The sequence below is a fragment of the Panthera pardus genome, unplaced genomic scaffold (genome assembly GCF_024362965.1).
Source record: "Panthera pardus isolate Hobbes unplaced genomic scaffold, ASM2436296v1 HiC_scaffold_3, whole genome shotgun sequence".
NCBI classification, from domain to species: domain Eukaryota; kingdom Metazoa; phylum Chordata; class Mammalia; order Carnivora; family Felidae; genus Panthera; species Panthera pardus.
Window position 1 is genome coordinate 24150027 of NW_026526876.1, and position 19257 is coordinate 24169283.

The window sequence follows — 19257 nt, forward strand, 5'->3', positions numbered from 1 at the left end:
TCAGCGCAGAACCCAATGCAGGGTTCAAACTGACAAACTGTGAGATCATGACCCAAGCCGAAGTCGGACGCTTAAGTGACTAAGCCACCCAGGTGCCCCATAAATAGTGTCTCTTTAATGCAGTTTCATACTCAATGGACTGATAGGCTTTTTTTTCTTTTTCTTTTTCTTTTTTTTTTTTTTTTTGGTAAGAGTTTTTTCTTCAAAAGATGTTCCGACTGACATGATTTAAACATAGTAGGTCATGCCCTCCAAACGCCCAGTTGCTCATTACTGCCTGTGGTGTATTTAATGCTAGGCAAAGCTTTAGTTCTCAATCCGTATGAGACCTACTAATCTTTGGAAACCCAAAAAGATTTTGTTTTGACAATACAAAATCGTGAAGAGAAGAGCTCAACAAGATTCTTTTTTTTTTTTTTAATTTTTTAATGTTTAGTTTTGAGAGAGAGGGAGAGAGAGAAAGAGAGAGCGCAGGGGAGGGGCAGAGAGACAGAGGGAGACACAGAATCTGAAACAGGCTCAAGGCTCTGAGATGTCAGTACAGAGCTGATGCAGGGCTTGAACTCACAAACCACGAGATCGTGACCTGAGCCGAAGTCAGACACTTAACCGACTGAGCCACCCAGGCGCTCCCCCCCGCCATTTATATTTTCTTAGGCTTTGAGTCAAAATAACATTTGGAATCTGTAGCCATTGTAAAGTGCACTGTCTCCCGCGATCAGAGCTGAAACCATCCATCATCTTTTTTCCTTAAAGGTCATTGTTTTGAAATGGGTACTGAAGAGGTTAGCTGCCAAGTTTCACAATACTGGGAAAAAGGTTTTCTGGCTCTTCAAGCCGCTATCAATGCTGCTATTATAGAAGTGAGTACGAATGTTCCCAGCTAACTAACGTTCCATGCAGATTAACGGTATGAGAAGCCTCAAAAGTTTCACGGAAGAATACAGAAATGGGTAGCCTTATTCTTTCGCTTAATCACTGGTTTCGTTTTCTTTTTTTTTTTCCTAAGTTTTATTTATTTATTTTTGAGACAGAGTATGTGTGTGCAAGCGGGGGGAGGGGCAGAGAGACAGTGAGACTGAGAGAATCCCGAGAAACCCAGGAGAGAAGCCCACACTAACAGCATGGAGCCCAATGAGGGACTCGAACCCGCAAGCTGTGAGCTCATGACCTGAGCCGAAATCAAGAGCCTGATGCTCAACTGACTGAGCCACCCAGGTGCTCTGATCACTGGTTTCTTTAGATCGAAGTTTATTTAAGTTGATATGCCATGGGGGCAATAGACATACATGGAAGAGAAATTTTCTCTCCCAAGGACTCGACCTTGTCAGGAAGCCAGGCATTTAATAAGAATCTTAGTAGAATGGGAGAAGGAGATATAAAGAAAGTCCCTGTAAGTAAACAAGCAAAACTTCTCAGCCTAGAATGCCATGGAAGAATTCCTAATCGAAGTAACATTAAAACTGAAGCTTAAGGTAAGATTTGCCAAGTACGTAAGGTCATAAAGGCACTTCAAGCACATTGTAGGGCAGTGTTAGGCGGGGAGGTGATAAAACACACAGTAAATTTGGAGAACTGTGCGAACCTCAGAATGCCCGGAATCAAGGCCCCAAGTGGGCCAGTGGTGGAAAAAGGGAGTAAAAAGTTAGGCTAGCGTCACAGCCAGACTGACCGGTTACGTATTCAGAGGAAAACAGACGATTGAAAAGGAAACGATCATGCTATCCATTAAAATACAGATTTTGTTTACTGACGTATTTCCTCAGACCACAACAAATCATTCAGTAATGGGGGAACTGATGTCTGTCACTGGAAAAAATATGAAGATACATCCTTTTGTTTATCAAGGAGGTGTTGCCACTGATTTCTTCATTTTCTTCTGCATCATTTCCTTTTCCTCCTTCATTTATTATGCATCTATTAACGTTACAAGAGAGAGGAAGAAGATGAAGGGCTTGATGAGGATGATGGGTCTTCGAGATTCGGCCTTCTGGTGAGTAAAGGGTAGCACAAATGAGTAAATGTCGGGATTCGGGGAAAGGGGGCTTCTTCAAAGCATCAGTATTCACACTTAATGATTTTCCAGCTCTTCCCTATGAATGGGGTAAATTCTCCTTGATGTAACGCTTGTCAGGATAAGGCTGTGGATTACTAGGCTTTTTGGACTGAAGAAGAAACATCAGGGTTGGGTTTGTGAGGTGGCCGTGACGTAGAAATAGTGAGGGATGGCCGTTGAGTCTACTGGTAAGAGACTCGAGGTAGATAATGGTAGATTTGGGTATCTAAGCCGGGCGGCAGTGGAATTCAAGCCAGGATGGTACTGAAAGGGGAAAAAAGAAGTCAAGGATTAGGAGCTCTCTTGAGACTAAAGATCTAGCATGATCGATATATTTGAGGGAACAAGTCAGCTGTATGAGATGGTGAATAGGGGCTGTGTAGTTTGAATTTAAAATCTTGGAAGCTGGGTAATTCCAAGGATGGACAAAGCCCTGTGTTGAGAGAGAACCTGAGCATGACTGAAAAAGCATAGACGTGATGTTCATCACGAGGAGAAGGTAAAATAACAGAGACACTAGGAGGCCAGGCGGAATACGGGAAGGGCGACAAATTTGGAATCTGGAAGAAAATCCTATAGATTAATATTGAACTCTTTTTTTAAATAAGTTTGTTTATTTTGAGAGAAAGAGAGCATGCGAGCAAGGGAGGAGGAGAGAGAGAGAGAGAGAGAGAGCCTGATGCCAGGCTTGAACTCCATACCGTGAGATCATGACCTGAGCCGAAACCAAGAGTCTGATGCTTAACCGAGCCACCCAGGCACCCCTATTGAACTCTTTATTGAGTTAATATTGGAGGGAAGCGTGGCCAAGCGGTGAAATCTGATGACTCTAGAGCCCGATGCCTGGACTTGAAACATAGTTACTTAACATCTCTGTTCAGTAAGTTCTTTGTGTATAAAATGAAGGAAATAATGGTGTTTCTGCATAGAGCTGTGGTGGGCATAACGTGATTTGATATTTGCCAAGTTTGTAAAACACGGTCCAGCATGGAGTAATTGCCCTATGTGTGGGCTATTATTTTGTTGGTTTTGCTGCTATCTTTGTCTTTTATTATTTCATTATATCCTTCAAAGAATATTAATCCACATGAGAAAAGAATTGAAGAAAGGAAAGTGAACTATCTTATCTTAACAGTAAATGGATGGAGTTAGAGACCTAGTATGTAGACTTTTTGGTGTATGCATCCAGAGAAAGAAGAAAGCTTCCGCAAAGAGAGAAAGTGACAGCACTACACGTAAGGAGGAATTTTTTTTTAACTCTGAGGAAATTCATAAAGCCCCTCACCCCTAGACAGGCCCCAGAGAGGAGAAAAGATCTGAGATTCAGGGCGCCTGGGTGGCTCAGTCAGTTAAGCATCCAGCTCCTGATTTCGGGTCAGGTCATGATCTCACAGTTCATGAGTTCAAGCCCCGTGTTGGGTTCTGTGCTGACAGCGCCGAGCTTGCTTGGGATTCTGTCTCTCTCCCTCTCTTTCTCAAAGTAAATAAATAAACTAAAACTAAAAAAAAAAAAAAAAAAAAAAAAAAAAAGATCGGAGATGCATGGAGGGGTTACTCTGTACTAGGACAGGGTCCCGCATAGACATGACTTCATTGATCTAATACTGTAATATTATTCCTATTGTCCAGAGCAATAACAAAACAATGAGGGGTTACAAAGTTTGCCCGAGGTCACAGAGTACGAGTACAGCAGAGAAAAATGTTTGAACCAAAATCAATCAGACTGGAAGACTATTTTCTCCTTTTCTCCACAATGCTACGTGTGTGTGCATGTATTTATGGGTGTGTATTTACGAAATTAATTTTAGGAAGACGAATATTCCTGATTCCTAGAGAATTCTCCCCAAAACATTTTCCTTGTATTTACATATCCTAAAACTCAATAAATATCTACCGAAAGGATGAGTGAATCGACGAATAATGTTAGGATCGATCCCAGGTCCTCCTTTCGATGAAACAGGAAATACTAAAATAAAATCTTGTTTCCACATTAGGCTCTCCTGGGGTTTGCTCTATGCCGTCTTCATCTTCATTATGGCGCTTTTCTTGACACTTGTTATAAAATCTGTCCAGTTTGTCATTCTGACTGGCTTCGTGGCGATCTTTATCCTTTTTTTCCTCTATGGACTGTCTCTGGTGAGTTGGTGAATTAAATTGCTTTCCATTCAACTCTGACCCTAAGGATCAAGTGTTGGTTTCCAGTTAGGTTAATTATTCTCCCTATCCCTTTTCATTACTGCCGGCTATTTGCCTGAGAACATCTATATATGTGATTTATAGTGTTTTGTAATGCCAGCTTATAGTGCAATTTGTAGAGAATAGTTTTGTATTATAGACAAAAAAGATGTAACTCTAATTTTGTGTATTAAATCCCTTATTTTGTTTTTGCTAATGATAATCCTTAGAGAAATATCAAGCAAATGGATCTTCTCTCATTTTAGATAGCTTTGGCTTTTCTCGTGAGCGTCTTGGTAAAGAAATCTTTCCTCACTGGTCTGGTCGTGTTCCTTCTTACCGTCTTTTGGGGGAGTTTGGGATTTACGGCATTGTACAGGCACCTTCCTACATCCTTGGAGTGGATTTTAAGTTTTCTGAGCCCCTTTGCCTTCACGCTTGGAATGGCCCAGGTGAGAAACAGTCTAATTGTTTATTGATGGCATTTCCTAAGCATCTTTCCCCTCTGGAATTCAGTTGTCTATAGTCGTCTCTATGATGAGCATTGTAAGATTTAAAGCCCCAGTGCACAACACTTGGAAATTGCAAAGGTGAACTTGTAAAGCTTTGGATACACTGAGCTCAGCAAAATAAGCCATTTGGTGAGTGAGAAAATGGAAGATCAATATATAATTCATTAGAGACAATCTAAAGCATTTCCTTTGACTATTAATTAAATATGTATCTGATGCTGCAAATCTAAGTCTAAATCATTATTCCAGTTTGTACTTTGACTTAGTAATCGAATAGCTTAGTGATTGATGGTCCAAAGCACCATGTAAAAGAAAATTAAAAGTTAAAAACCTCTTGAAAATACATGAATTGACCACTGAATTACGTTTCTGCTCATCAAATGTCCTTTGTCTTTATCTGATTCTCACCGTGAACTCACTTTGCTGTCCCTCCAATTAAATGGCAATGTTGATCATTACATACATAATTCTTAAGGAAAGGATTATTAATTACAGAAGACCCATTAACTTGAACATTATAGACAAGCCCACTTTTTCCACTGGTTCTCCTTAAACACACCAATTTTTTTGTGTGGGTTTCTTTTTTTTTTTTTCCCCAAGAGCATGAACTCATGTAGTAATTTTCGAGCAGGACCATACTTTGTCCTATTTGGTAAAAATTTATCTAAGGTTAAGCTCAAATGTCATTTTTTCCCATACTTCCCTTCCTCCTCCTAATGCTCCATTTTCACTTGGTACATAGTTGAATCGCAGTAATTACTAAATTTTGTTATACTCGGTCACACGCCTGTGCCTTCCAAAGATTTGAGAATTTTAACATATGCGGTTTCATTCAACTTTGTACTCCCAGGATAGGGCAAAAAGTAGCTATTTTATATTTCTGCCAAACTGAACTGTTCAAAATTTATCATCAACCTAAGTTCCTTAAATTAATTTCTTTTTTAATTTTCAGCTCTTACGTTTGGAGAATGACTTGAATTCTAATGCATTTCCTGATCCATCAGACTATTCAAATCCGATCATAGCAACAAATTTCATGTTGGCTTTTGATCTTTTCCTCTATATGGCACTGACGATTTATTTTGAGAAAATTTTGCCAAGTGAGTAGTGACACAACGAACATTGTTTCCTAAAACAAATCTCCTAACACACGTGTTATTTATATTTGAAAAACTATTTGGGGCATCAACAGGAAGGAAATAAACAAGGTCATTGCCAATGGCCCAATTAGTTATTTCTTGCTACTTGACTGGTCAGAACTACAGCTTAAATTTTGTTTATAGGATCACTGATCTTTGAACTCCACTATGGTTTAAGCTTATAGTTTGTTTCTTTTTAAAGACTTGCTTAGAAGGCTATTTCCTAAATGGGTCTGGCGTGATACTCACTTAGCTCAGCAGTTCTTAGCCCTGGCTGTATGTAAAAAGGACCTTGAGAACTGAAAAAATACCAAGCACAATTCAACTCTGAGAGATTCTGATTCAGTTCACCAGTGGTGGGACCAGGGCATCTATATTTTTAAAAATCTGCCCAGGGTGTCACAATAGGGAAGTCAGTAGGTCGTAAATTTTTATTTTTATCACCTTGCAAGTTAAAAGAATATGAGTTCATAAAAGCAATGATCTGTGTTATTCACAGAGGCAGCAAAGCACCCACCCCAGTATCTGACGCACACAAGGGACTCATAAATAGTTGGGGTCGAAATGCTAGCTCATTTTCTTCTCCCTCCTTTTATAGTCAGTCACAGGCGGGGTTTGTGTCTGCACCTGCGCATCTGCTGTTCAAAACCGAATGCCAAGGCTTTCTTCACCCCACATAATCCAGCATTCCCACTTGTGGTTACATATCCAAAGGAAAGAAAATCACTCTCTGCACTCCTGCACACATTTCGGCCATTATTCACAGTAACCAAGATATGGAAACAACCTAAGTATCCATCAGCGGGGGAATGGATAAAGAAAATGTGAGATATAGGGAATCTTATTTAGTCTTTAGGAAAGAAGGAAATTCTGCCATTTGCAGCAACGTGGATGAACCTTATGGAGGACATTATGCTCAGTGAAAGAAACCAGACACAGAAAGACAAACGCTGCATGATCTAACTTATACGTGACATCTAAAGAAGTCAAAGGAATGGTACCAGAGAATGGAATGATGGTTACCGAGGGCGGGGGGAGTAGGAGGAATGGGAGATGATAGTCACGGGGTACAAACTCTCAGGTATAACATGACTAAGTTCTGGACACCTAACATACAGTGTGGTGACTGTAGTTAATAATAATGTATTGTATGCTTGGAATTTGCTAAGATAATAGGTCTCAAGTATTTTCAGGACACACACACACACACACACACACGCACGCAGAAAAATTGATAACCATGTGACGTGATGATATGTTAATTAGCTCGATGGTGGTAATACCTCACAATGTATGCATATATCAAAACATCACATTGTATATGTATGCAATTTTTATTTGTCAATCATACTTCAATAAAGCTGCAAAAATTATGAAAGTTACTAATGAAATCAACACATCGAATAGGTTTTTAAAAAGTCAAGGGGGTTGCCTGGGAGGCTCAGTAAGTGAAGCGTCCAACTCTTAATTTGGGCTCAGGTCATGATCTCGTGGTTTCATGGGTTCGAGCCCCGGGTCGGGCTCTGCACTAACAGTGAGGGGCCTGCTTGGGATTCTCTCTCTCCCTCTCTCTGCCCCTCCCCCGCATGCGCTGTCTCTCTCTTTTAAAAAGTCCAGGATTAATCACTTGTACAAAGGGACAAAGGGGAAAGAATGAGGGCAAAGGTGCAGAGAAACATCTTGAAGCAGTGAATTGATCATGTTGTTGCTCTTAGATAATCCCTTAATAACAATAACTGGCTCTGCCCTTTAGAAGAGTCCAGAATAGTAGATGCCAGGATCTACAATTTTGGCTAAAACATTTGTTATATGGTTAGAATTATTTGCATCATCATTCATTAAGCCTGAATGTAAGCCTGAATCCAAATGGTGACTTTGTTCAAAATTCTTTTAAAGATAAGAAATATGAATGAGAGAAAGGAAAACTAACTGGCTAAAATGACAGAATTCTGTAATAGTAAATCTGGTGGGAGAACGAACCCAATACAGCTAAGTGTTTTCGTTGGTTAGATTTCCTAATCAAAGGAAAGAGATACGATTAATTATATATCAGATGGCAGGTGAATAGAGAGTGTTTGTTTGGTCAATATTGAAGGAACGAATGAATGACAACGCATGAAAAGTACACATAATTTGAAAGCCCATCATCATTACACTGGAGGTCACTTGCAGAATATTAGGGAAATACAATTTTTGTATTTCATAATGTCTCCTAGCACGTAGGGAAACAGAGGTGATAATTAAATGCAAATACACTGTGGATTAATTTCCAGAAAGAGGTTCGTGAATAGTAAATTTGCTTCAGAGGAAAGTTATTATCTGGGGATGAAATAGAGGATAAACCCAAAGTAGCTTTTTGAAAAATTCCACTCTGTTAAATTTCAATAAATTGTTTTGCCCCTTTTCTCGCCCTTTCTTACAGTGTGTCCCTTATTTTCGTTAATTCCTATAATCCTGTTCTGTTTTCTCTTGGAATATTTGTATCCAGTAGTGGCTTCCGAATCTCTTCTCCCTTTGTGGGGGGCATGGGGGGCACGATACCCGGACTCTTAACATAACATTCAGGATGCTTAGCATATCTCGCATTTGTATTCTAATATCTGGCTTTCTGGGGATTAAGAAAAGTCCTCACATTTACTTAAATTCCTCCTGGACTTTTTCAAATCCCAGTTTCATTTTCTCTGATGGGAACAATTATCATAATAGAGACATCTTTGTGATTTTCTTCTCCTGACGAAACTACACATGTCAAGGAAAATATGTTCATTACCTGTGTTGATGACACGTTCAGGTTTATGGGCAAAGGGGTCCTATTGCTCTGCTTTATTAGGGTGACTCTTTCCCTTAAACTGATGACTGACCCAATATTTAATTGTCTCCTGGCCATGTAGATAAATATGGACATCAATATCCCCCCTTGTTTTTCCTGAAGTCTTCCTTCTGGTCACGGCAACCAAAAGCTGATTGTGTGGCCCTTGAAGATGAAATACGTTCTGATCCTTCATCTAATGACTCTTTCGAGCCAGTGTCTCCAGAATTCCATGGCAAAGAAGCCATCAGGTAACAAGGATGCAAATGAACAGGGCCAAGACGAAGACACTAACAGCACCTGAAGCAAGCACAGTTCTCTTTTGTGCCCTCTAGACGGCTCCGACCTAACCTCCACGCTACCTTCGTCATTTCCCAGTTCACGTTTAAAGAAAAATTCCTTTAACCCTTTTTATCTTATGTCGTTGGCTTTTACATCAAATACTAACTTAGGGGGCGCCTGGGTGGCTCAGTTGGTTAAGCGTCCGACTCTTGATTTCGGCCCAGGTCATGATCTCACGGTCCCTCAGTTCGAGCCTCGCGTTGGGCTCCGTGCTGAGCGTGGAACCTGCTTGGGATTCTCTCGCTCCCTATCTCTCTCTGCCCCCCCTATACTCTTGCTAGTGTGCATGCACGCTCTCTCTCTCTCTCTCTCTCTCAAAAAATAAGTAAACTTAAAAAATTAATAAATTCGAATTTAGATTGCACCAACAAAGATAATTCAACGAAAACCCTGCCTGTGTTCTCCATCTTTTATCTGTTGTTTCTCCCCTCCATCTGTAGCCTCTCTCATTTCTTTGCCCGGTCTCATTTATTCACACTTTGCCCTACCTCATTTTTTATACTCCTTATGTTTTTCTCTGTTCTTTTTTCTTGTTTAAACTTCTTTCCTCTTCTACGTATGGCCTTTTCAAAGAGAATGGAAGAGTAGGGGAGAGGTAGGGAGAAAGGATCTGAGATAGACCCAAGGAGAATTGAGGAAGATGTGCCTTAGAGCATCCTACACGTCTTCATTCCCAATGTGTGTTTTGCTTGGTGCTAGCAACTTTTCTTTCCAAATAAGAAAATAGGAAGAAAGTCCTCCAGATCCCTGACTGTTCATATCTTACTCGTCCGTCAGTGACCCCCCACCTGTTAGTCCTTCGTGAATGGTCTCAGATGACCTCAGCCTACAGAGCTTCTAGAACCTGTTCCAGTTTTTATTTCAGCCTGTTCCATTTTTATCTTCTATCCTTACGTCTGTCCTATGGTTTAAGCTGGGTTGAACTTCCAGCAGAGCGGCTGGGAGGGAGCAGAGCAATGGCTTTATTTAATCTGCTTAATTTAATCTGTTTTCTATTTGTTTAATCTTTATTCAATTTCTTTTTGTATTTCTTCTATCTCTTTGGCATCTCACCCAACTACAAGTGCTGTGGAGTGATAGTAAATGGGGTGAAAATAGACATGAAGAAGCTAATCAAACAATTCAATATGAATGGAACCCGAGTCACTTGAAGAATCGTAGATGATACAATAAGAAACATAAATTTCATTGAGTTGATGGATTATATATTTACTACCCACTAGAATAAAACAGATAAAGTGCCTAGCATTCCAGATCTGTAATAGCACCCAGAATATGTTGATTCTATTCCTTCCTATTATCATAATCAACATAATCTAACCGATATCATTTTATGCTTTATTGACCGTTTACCATGAACCAAGCACAATGCATGCAAGATGAACTATGTTACTCAGCCTCCACCACAACCCTAAAACACTCAAAAGTTTGAGGTTGCAAAAGCTGAAACTTACCTGGAACAAGTACGTTGACTAAGGCAACAGCTACTAAATTCTGTGTGAGACTGTAAAGCCCATGCCATCACTGTTACAATCTTTGCCTGTCTTCCTTCCTCCACCCTTGTGCCTCTTAACCTACTCCTGGAGACCTTGACCTCAGATAACCAAAGATACCTATAACCTGTGCCAGTATTGCATAATGAACCTTTCAGTATCAGATGCCCATGTTACCTGTCAGTCTAGCTTCCTTGGCTTTGCAGTTTGGAGATGATCCCTGTTTTCAGTACTAATGTCAGGCCATACCCTGATCTTTGAAATCAGAAGGACTGGTAATGGGATCCAAGCATAGGTAAATGTATAAAACTGCTCAGGTGAGGCTCATGTGCAGCCGGGACTGGGAAGCAGTATTCTAGCCGATTCTCTCTCACACAAGCATGACTTTATGAGGGTGAAATCTCATACCTTCCTGTACCCTGAAGATAAGATTCATCCAGTCCCGGCAACCAAACCAAGAATGACAAGCTGAAGAAAATTGTCACACCTTGAAATATCTTTTCTTTTCTTTTTTGTTTTTCCAGAATCAGAAATGTTACCAAAGAATATAAAGGAAAGTCGGGTAAAATAGAGGCTTTGAAGGGTAAGAAAAGAAGAAGGCTTCGTTATAATGTTGATACTGATTTCCTCCCTTTAATTCAGTTTTGTTGGTTGTGGTGGTGGTGGTGGGCAATCACTGGTGGCATTTCAGATTTGAAATGAGTCATTTGAGGGGTGCCCGGGGTGGCTCAGTCGGTTAAGCAACTGACTTCGGCTCAGGTCACGATCTCATGGTTCATGGGTTCGAGCCCTGCGTCGGGCTCTGTGCTGACAGCTCAGAGCCTGGAGCCTGCTTCGGATTCTGTGTCTCCCTCTCTCTGCCCCTCCCTCACTTGCGCTCTGTCTCTCTCTGTCTCAAAAATAAATAAAATGTAAAAAAAAAAAAAAATGTAATGAGTCATTTGAGCCACACGATAAAATTTCCCTTCTAACACATTACTTTGCATAAAAGTTAGAAAAAAGATTGATGATACGTTAGAATATATGTACTTGAAAGATGTATTGTGTAATACTGAGGTACTCTAAGGAAATCCTGGGGGGGTTTTTTCCTACAAATCCAAATGTTTCTAATGTAATTCCAAAGCTGTTGCAGGGATTATATATTCTTCTGCTGTGCAAACAAAAAAGCAATGTATCTCAGAGGAACATTAGTCACATAGTGATCGACTGAATGATTAACCTGTTGTTTAGTCCATAAATATTCACATCCACCTACTTTATGCCAGGCAATGTCAATAAACCTAGGAGTATGAGACATGTTTCCTGCTGTGAAACCAAGTAATTTCAAAATTTCAGAACAGGGTAGACCTATAAACTTCCAAATGCGTCTTTTATTATTTTTATTTTGAATGTAACAACCCAGAGCATTCATATTTAGAAAACATGGCCATTCAAGGAAATAAAAAGGCAGTCCATTAGTTCCATAATATAGTTTTGTTTGTAATTTTATTTTCCTTCCTGTCGCCCTACTTTTTTCCCTTCCTTCCTTTCTCCCATTCTTTTTCCCTTTCTTTTTTCTATCTAGGTCTGGTATTAGACATATATGAAGGCCAGATCACTGCAATACTGGGTCACAGTGGAGCCGGGAAATCAACACTGTTAAACATTCTTAGTGGGCTATCAGTTCCCACCAAAGGTAAGAGGTTTTTCCCAAAGTCAGGTCGACGTATATATATAGATATCAGCTCTTACTATGAAGTCCTTCTGATTGTTAATCACAAACACAAATAACTGTGGACAAATGGAAGTTAGTTCATAGTGTTAGTCTACAGAGGTATGCGATACTGGATTGATACATATATGAAATTTGAGTCTTTCGTGAGGATCAGTTTCTTGATCGTAAGTTACCCTTTGGCATTCGAACTTGTACCTGTTAGCTTTTGCTGCATAACAAGCATCCTCAAAATGAATGGCTTAATATAAAGATGTTTTATCATTTCTCACGATTCGGTGGGTTGACTGGCTCGTGTTTCCGCCTGGACTGAGTTGTCTGGTGCCGGATGTTTTGGCCTCACTCACGTATGTGGGGCTTCAGTTAAGAATGCTGCTCTTCTCTGTTTACACGGACTTTCATCTTCCAAGAGTCTGGTCAGGATTCTTCAGCCAGGGGTCCATGAGCCCAGAAGCCAAGAGAGGGCAAATACATCTCAGGGTGGAGGCAAATTCACAGCCTCTGCCTGGATCACATTTCCTAAGATCGTTTATTACATCGCCAAGCCTAAATGTGAAGGGTGAAAAAATAGATAACATCTTGATGATAAAGCTGCAGATGGGACTTTCTGTTTTCTTCCAGTATACCACACGACCAAAACAGAAGTTCATAATGCCTACGTTATATAAACCTTGGAGAGAAAATCGTGTGTCTAAAATGTAATTGATAAATATATAGTGATTTTTCATCTAGATAGATCTTTCTTTTCTTTAGTTTTTGTTTCATTTCCAGTTAGTTCACATACAGTGTAAAGTGAGTTTCAGGTATACAATATAGTGATTCGACACTTCATACAACACCCAGTACTCCTCACGGCAGCTGCACCCCTGAATCCCCATCACCTGTTTCACCCATTCCCCCCCACCTCCCCTCTGGTAACCATCAGTTTGTTCTCTGTAATTAAGAGTCTGTCTAGAAAGATCTCAATTCAAGCATTCCTCTGATATTAACTCTTAACCTTTATTATAGGTTCAGTCACCATTTATAATAATAAGCTTTCAGAAATGGCTGACCTCGATAATATCAGCAAGCTCACTGGGATTTGTCCGCAATCCAACGTGCACTTTGATTTCCTCACCGTGAAAGAAAATCTCAGGCTGTTTGCTAAAATAAAAGGAATCCGGCCGCATGAACTGGACAAAGAGGTACAGAAACATGTTAGAATTAATGTATGGGTCAAAAAGAGATTGTGAACTCTATTTGTACTGAGTTCTTTATGCTTTCATTAAATCATATTGGTGCAAATCACGTATAAGTGTTCGACGAAATCGAACTTAGATAACATCTAACATTTATGTGTAACTTACAGTGTGCCAAGCAGTATCCTTAACTTCAAAGAGAATAATTGGCCGATTCCTCACAACCACTCTAAGAAATAAGTACTGTTACCATCCCCATTTTATACACGTGGAAACTGAGGTTCAGGATCAAGATTATGCAGCTAGTTAAAGTGGAGTTGTATTCAAATCCAGGCAGCCTGCCTCAGGTTCCATGCTTTGAGCCATTACACCTTACAGCCTTGCGTTTTCAAATTTAACAAGAAAAGAAACAAAATCTTGATTTGTGACATAAAGCTTCTTATTCGGTTAGATACAAAGAGTTTTGCTGGAGTTGGAGATGAAAAACATCCAGAACGTCCTTGCTCAAAACTTAAGTGGCGGACAGAAAAGAAAACTCAGCTTTGCGATTGCCATTTTAGGAGATCCTCAGGTAAGTAAGTCAGACTAAATTTGGAGATGAATTCAAAATTTCAAAAATGAAACTTTGGTAGTGGTCCAAATCTTTTATTTGCAAAGGACATCTGTGCCAAGGGATTGATGATAGAACATGAAATATAAGAACAAAATCTTAACTACCGTATCCTTTTAAATATGTAAGTAATGTGGTTTCTGCGTGTTTTCTGGAAGAACTGTGCTTTACTGGAAACACACTTTATATACATCCCTCCTCGGTAGGTTTTCCTATTGGACGAACCAACTGCGGGACTGGATCCCTTTTCAAGGCACCTTGTGTGGAACCTCCTGAAGGAGTGGAAAGCAGACCGTGTGGTCCTCTTTAGTACCCAGTTCATGGATGAGGCTGACATCCTGGCTGGTAACTGCCGATTTCCTTTGAGTGTCATCATGAGGTCTTTATGAGACTTGGGAAATATGGATTTGTATCCTGAGCAGCTGTATTTTATAATCTGGTCATCTAGTTGTACCTAGCAGTCCAAACAGCTGGTAATGATATGAACTGGGCCCGACGAGTCTCACTCCCAACCTTTTCCATGTGTCTCCTAGAATTTTCTATCATTTGATGTTACAAGGGCATAATCTGCCAGGAAACTCAATTATTGTGAAGAGAGAGTCTGTATTCTAATACATTAATCCTTTTACTCAAAGTTAAGGTACACTGACTTGACATATTCGAATAGTGGTTTGGTCCATTAAAATAGGTAGTGCAACAACAGTCTATATTAGAAGACGTATTCACATAACCTCCCGGAGTGGTTAGATGGCAAAACAATAGGCTAAAGTCTACAAGTAAGATTAAAGTGTGCCTGTTTCAATGAGTTTTTATGAAGCGCTGTATTTGAAAATGCAGGGGTGCCTGGGTGGCTCAGTCTGTTAAGCGTCCGACTCTTGATTTCAGCGCAGGTCATGATCTCACGGTTCATGAGGTCAAACCCTGCTTCAGGCTCTGCTCTAACAGCGTGGAACCTGCTTGGGATTCTCTCCCTCTCTCGCTGTCACTCCCATGCTCTCTAAACCAACAAGCCAACAAACAAATAAACAAATAAACTTCAAACACACACAATAAAGAAAATGTGGAAGCTCCTAAATTAGAGTAGAATCGTGGTTACCTCTTGGGAAAGAGGGGACGACTTCTTACGAAACTTTCTTCTTTGCTTCTTCCTTTTCAGATCGGAAAGTGTTTCTCTCCAGCGGGAAGCTGAAGTGTGCAGGCTCTTCTCTGTTCCTCAAGAAGAAATGGGGCATTGGATATCACTTAAGGTAGAGCCACATGAGGAGGCTGGGAAACTGAGAAAGGCACATGATGTAAGCACGATGTTTGATGGAATGAATACATTACAGCACAGGTGAAACTCTTGATCTGTCCCACACCGATATTTGCATGTGCATATGTGGAGATATTTACACACATATATGGAATTGGTCTGTATATAGGAGAGAGGTTGACGGGTAGATTTTAGAGACTGAAAATACAAGGTAACAAAAAAGCCGAGATAAATGTGATAGAAAATCCATCCACAGCACGCTGTTAAGGAAGGTTTGGATTGAGGGAACTTTCACGGCTGACACGGGGTATTATCCACCCTTCTCCCCCCTCACCCACGTGTTAACATCGTTTCTTGAGTAGGCTCCTTGCTTCTACTTGATCTCTCAGTGGTGCTGTTCATGTGCTTGCTCTTCTCTCCGTCCTCTTCATTTTATTTTTATCATTATTTTCAATCAACTGGGGTTGATGGAGTCATTCAGAGAGAAGATGTGTACCATCATTTTATTTAAATCTTGAGACTTTTGAGATAGAAACTATTGCTATTTTTATTCTATAGATAAACGTAAAGTGCCCCTAGGTTCGTAAGTGAGAGAGCCAGGAATTGAATCTGGATATTTTTAACTTTGAAGGCTAATATCCAGGTCTGTATTTTAAATTGATGTTTATTTATTCATGAATTGGTCAGTTTGTCAAAAGTATAGCTCTAACTTATGGCATCTGTAACTTAAATATATTTATGAATACATATATATTTACATATATATATATATGTGACACAAGAAACAAAAAAAATTAATGGCTCCATTTTATCTATCATCCAAATTTTGTTGTCATATGAAACTGGTGTGGCCCACCCTATTGTGACTTCCATATTACTCGCCTTTAGTTAAAAATTAAATATGTAGGGCGCCTGGGTGGCTCAGTTGGTTGAGTGTCTGACTCTTCATTTTGGCTCAGACTGATCTCACGGTCGTGGGATCGAGCCCCATGTCCGGCACGGCACTGAGGGTGGATGGAGCCTGCTTAAGATTTTCTCTCTGCCTCCCTCTGCCCCTCCCCCGCTCCTGTTCTCTCCCTGTCTCTCAAGAAAAAAAGAAAAAAATACACATTGTTCATTGCACACGCCTGTCGTGACCTACATTTCCCCTTGTCCGAGGTTATCTCCAGAGGCTGGCAGTTTTCTTGGGTCGATTCCCTCCTGTTTTCGTCCTATGGAGTTATTTGAATGCTGTCTCGTGTAGCTTTTGCTAATCTTCCAGCTCCGTGTATCGTCCTGGTGTTTCATTTCCCCAGGCACATTGTTTGAGTTGCTTCTTGGAAATGAATTAAGCTCTCTGCAACTCGGTTTCCTCGCTGACAAAGTGGGCATAACAATTCCCAGTTGCAAGTAAAGGTTAGAGAAGAGCAAATGACGTCGCGCCTCGTACAGAGCATCGCAACAGAACGTGTTCTCTAAGTAAAAAACGATGGTCAGGATCCCTGCATAACCAGGTATTTAGGTATCACCCGTGGCCTGCTTCCACGTTGCAGCAGCAATGTTGAAGATTTGCAGTAGAGACCCACTGGCCGCAAAGCCTAAAACATTTACCACGTATTCCGTTTTCAGAAACGAGCCTACTGCCCTCCATTTCTGAGCTATAGGCTCCCCGAGGAGGGTACATTTTCTGCTCCCTCAGTCCTCTCTGGTGCCCAGCACAAGTTGTTGTAAGTAACCAAGAAGTATCTATTAAATTGTTTTTATTTCAGGGGGCAGCAGCACCATGGAGAACAGTTACGATTTGGGGGGTGTTATTTAGTTATTTTTTTTTGCTTCATTCTCTCAGTGAGTTTCACTGCCTCTAAAAATGAAAGGGATTCTCATTTGTTCTTACTATGCACCAGTAAGCGTAGTTTCAATGTAAGCATTTGATCAAATAAAATAGCCATTTTTTAAAAAAGAAAGTTTATTTGTTTATGTTGAGATAGAGAGAATACAGGCAGGTGAGGGGCAGAGAGGAGAAACAGAAGCCCAAGCAGGCTCCGTGCCGTCAGCGCAGAACTTGGTGCGGGGCTCAAACCCACAAACCGTGAGACCGTGACCTGAGCCGAAATCGAGAGTTGGATGCTCGACCGACTGAGCCACCAAGGTGCCCCTAAAGAAGCCTTGTTTAAAGGACTTACTAAGTACAGACATCACTATTACCCAGTTCTTCGGACAGCCTTAAACGTCAGGAATCGTTATTCCATTTTGCTAATGAGCGGACTGTCCAGATAGGGCAAGCAGCACACTTCAAACGGCAAAACCGAGTTTAGAAGCCAAGTCACTACTGGTATTTGTCTATTGTATACTTTAAAGCCTGGATTCATACGTTTTTGTTTGTTTTTCTACGTTACGGAAATACCCATGGTATTTTTTAATGGGTAGACTGTTCTCTATGATTCTGTGTTCTTGGTCAAAGTTCTGGGGTTAGCACTGCAAAGAGAGCAAAAATTAGTGATCTCAACGACTCACACCCACATTCATCCACAATTCATTTCTGTCTGTACCCCATTTCCTTCAGAGCATTTACTCCTATTGCATTTACTACTAATCATTTATTTTTCTGTCTGTTTACTTGTTTTCTCCCTGTCTCCCCACCAGACAGTAAACTCCATAAGAACAGGGCAGCACTTTTATTCACCGCTGTATCCTCAGCATTTAGGGAAGTTTTTGTCACATACTAAGAACTTAATAAATCTGTATGGAAGAGCCAGTTGAATAACGGAAACTGTTTTGTCCCTGCCTATCAAAATCCCCTTCTGTTTTCCCAATACAGTAATCCTATTCAGCCAAATTAAACTCCCTTTGAAAAATCTTCACCATTTTCCACTTTGTGTAGTCCTGCTGTGTCCCTGCTGTCTCTACTGTGCCACTGTTCTCCTTTTAAGGACTTGAGTCAATATTAACTTGCTCTGGGCATCATCTCTAAATAACCTGACCAGTGGTTCTGATTAGCTCCCTCTGCCTTCTCCTATTACATTTATACGATCTGAGATTTTTTCCCCTTTATTTCAAACATGAAATAGAAGTCATTGTCTTCATGCTATTGAAGACTGTGTCAAATAACATATATCTTTCTTTTTTATTTTTCAAACACCAGTTTGCAGTTGAATGAAATGTGTGTTCAGGAAAAAATAACATCGCTGGTTAAACAGCACATCCCCGATGCCAAATTATCAGCCGAGAGTGAAGGAAAACTTGTCTACACGTTGCCCTTGGAGAGAACAAGTAAATTTCCAGGTAAGCACACTGTGAAATGAAATGTGTAAATAAAATTTATAATCATAATGATAATTCTTACAGCATGTATTGAGAGCTTACAATGTGTTCAGGCGTTTGAAACATGATGCAAATAAGACAGTGGTTGGATGATTTTATCAATTGTAGGAAATATTATATTTCAGCAGTTGCACTGTAATGTCTGGGCATTTTAGGGAACTCTTTAAGTCATTCATTCCCTCTGTGGTGCATAGCAGAATCTTCTAGTGTTCGTAACTGAATGAACACAAGTGGTTGAAAACGTCTGGCTTAGCCATTACGTTAAACAGCCCCGTGATTGGTCCTTTTCGTTCTCGACAGGATTTTTGTGATAGCTTTGGGGTTTTTATGCCAACACATAAAAGTTTACTTTAGGACCACCATTTTGAATTCTTTGTCGGGTAAATCATAAAGCTTCATTTACGAAGGTCTGTTTCTGGAAGTTTGTCTTGTTTCTTTGTTGGGAGCAGCTCCCACTGATGTCTCCTCTTCCTTCACACTCTGTGTTGATGTCTGCACATTACGTAAAGCGGGCACCTCTCCCAGGCTTCACAGGCTGGCTTTCTGCAGGAAAGGGGACACCGGCGATCAGCCTGGTCAGAGATTCGGAGGGCTGCCATCAACTCTTTTGAAGCAGGCAGCTGTGGTTTTTGTCTGTGCTGAGCCAGAGAGTGACTAATGGCACCACGTAAACTATAATA

General features: G+C 40.4%; 1 protein-coding gene across 7 annotated transcripts in view; it reads left to right on the forward strand.

Moving 5' to 3' along the window:
• Positions 1-19257, forward strand: part of LOC109277156 (ABC-type organic anion transporter ABCA8-like) — an 82461-nt gene that overhangs the window by 26321 nt on the left and 36883 nt on the right. For all 7 annotated transcript variants that reach the window (XR_008418899.1, XM_053893353.1, XM_053893357.1 and 4 more), the window contains 13 exons: positions 757-863; positions 1767-1993; positions 4051-4192; positions 4498-4683; positions 5696-5843; positions 8774-8942; positions 11051-11109; positions 12091-12201; positions 13246-13421; positions 13867-13986; positions 14232-14370; positions 15182-15272; positions 18399-18538. Coding sequence is in view for 6 of the 7 variants with exons in the window: in XM_053893353.1 (XP_053749328.1) it covers positions 757-863; positions 1767-1993; positions 4051-4192; positions 4498-4683; positions 5696-5843; positions 8774-8942; positions 11051-11109; positions 12091-12201; positions 13246-13421; positions 13867-13986; positions 14232-14370; positions 15182-15272; positions 18399-18538 (1815 nt within the window). In the remaining variant the exon portion in view is untranslated. The remainder of the gene's footprint in view (positions 1-756; positions 864-1766; positions 1994-4050; positions 4193-4497; positions 4684-5695; positions 5844-8773; positions 8943-11050; positions 11110-12090; positions 12202-13245; positions 13422-13866; positions 13987-14231; positions 14371-15181; positions 15273-18398; positions 18539-19257) is intronic.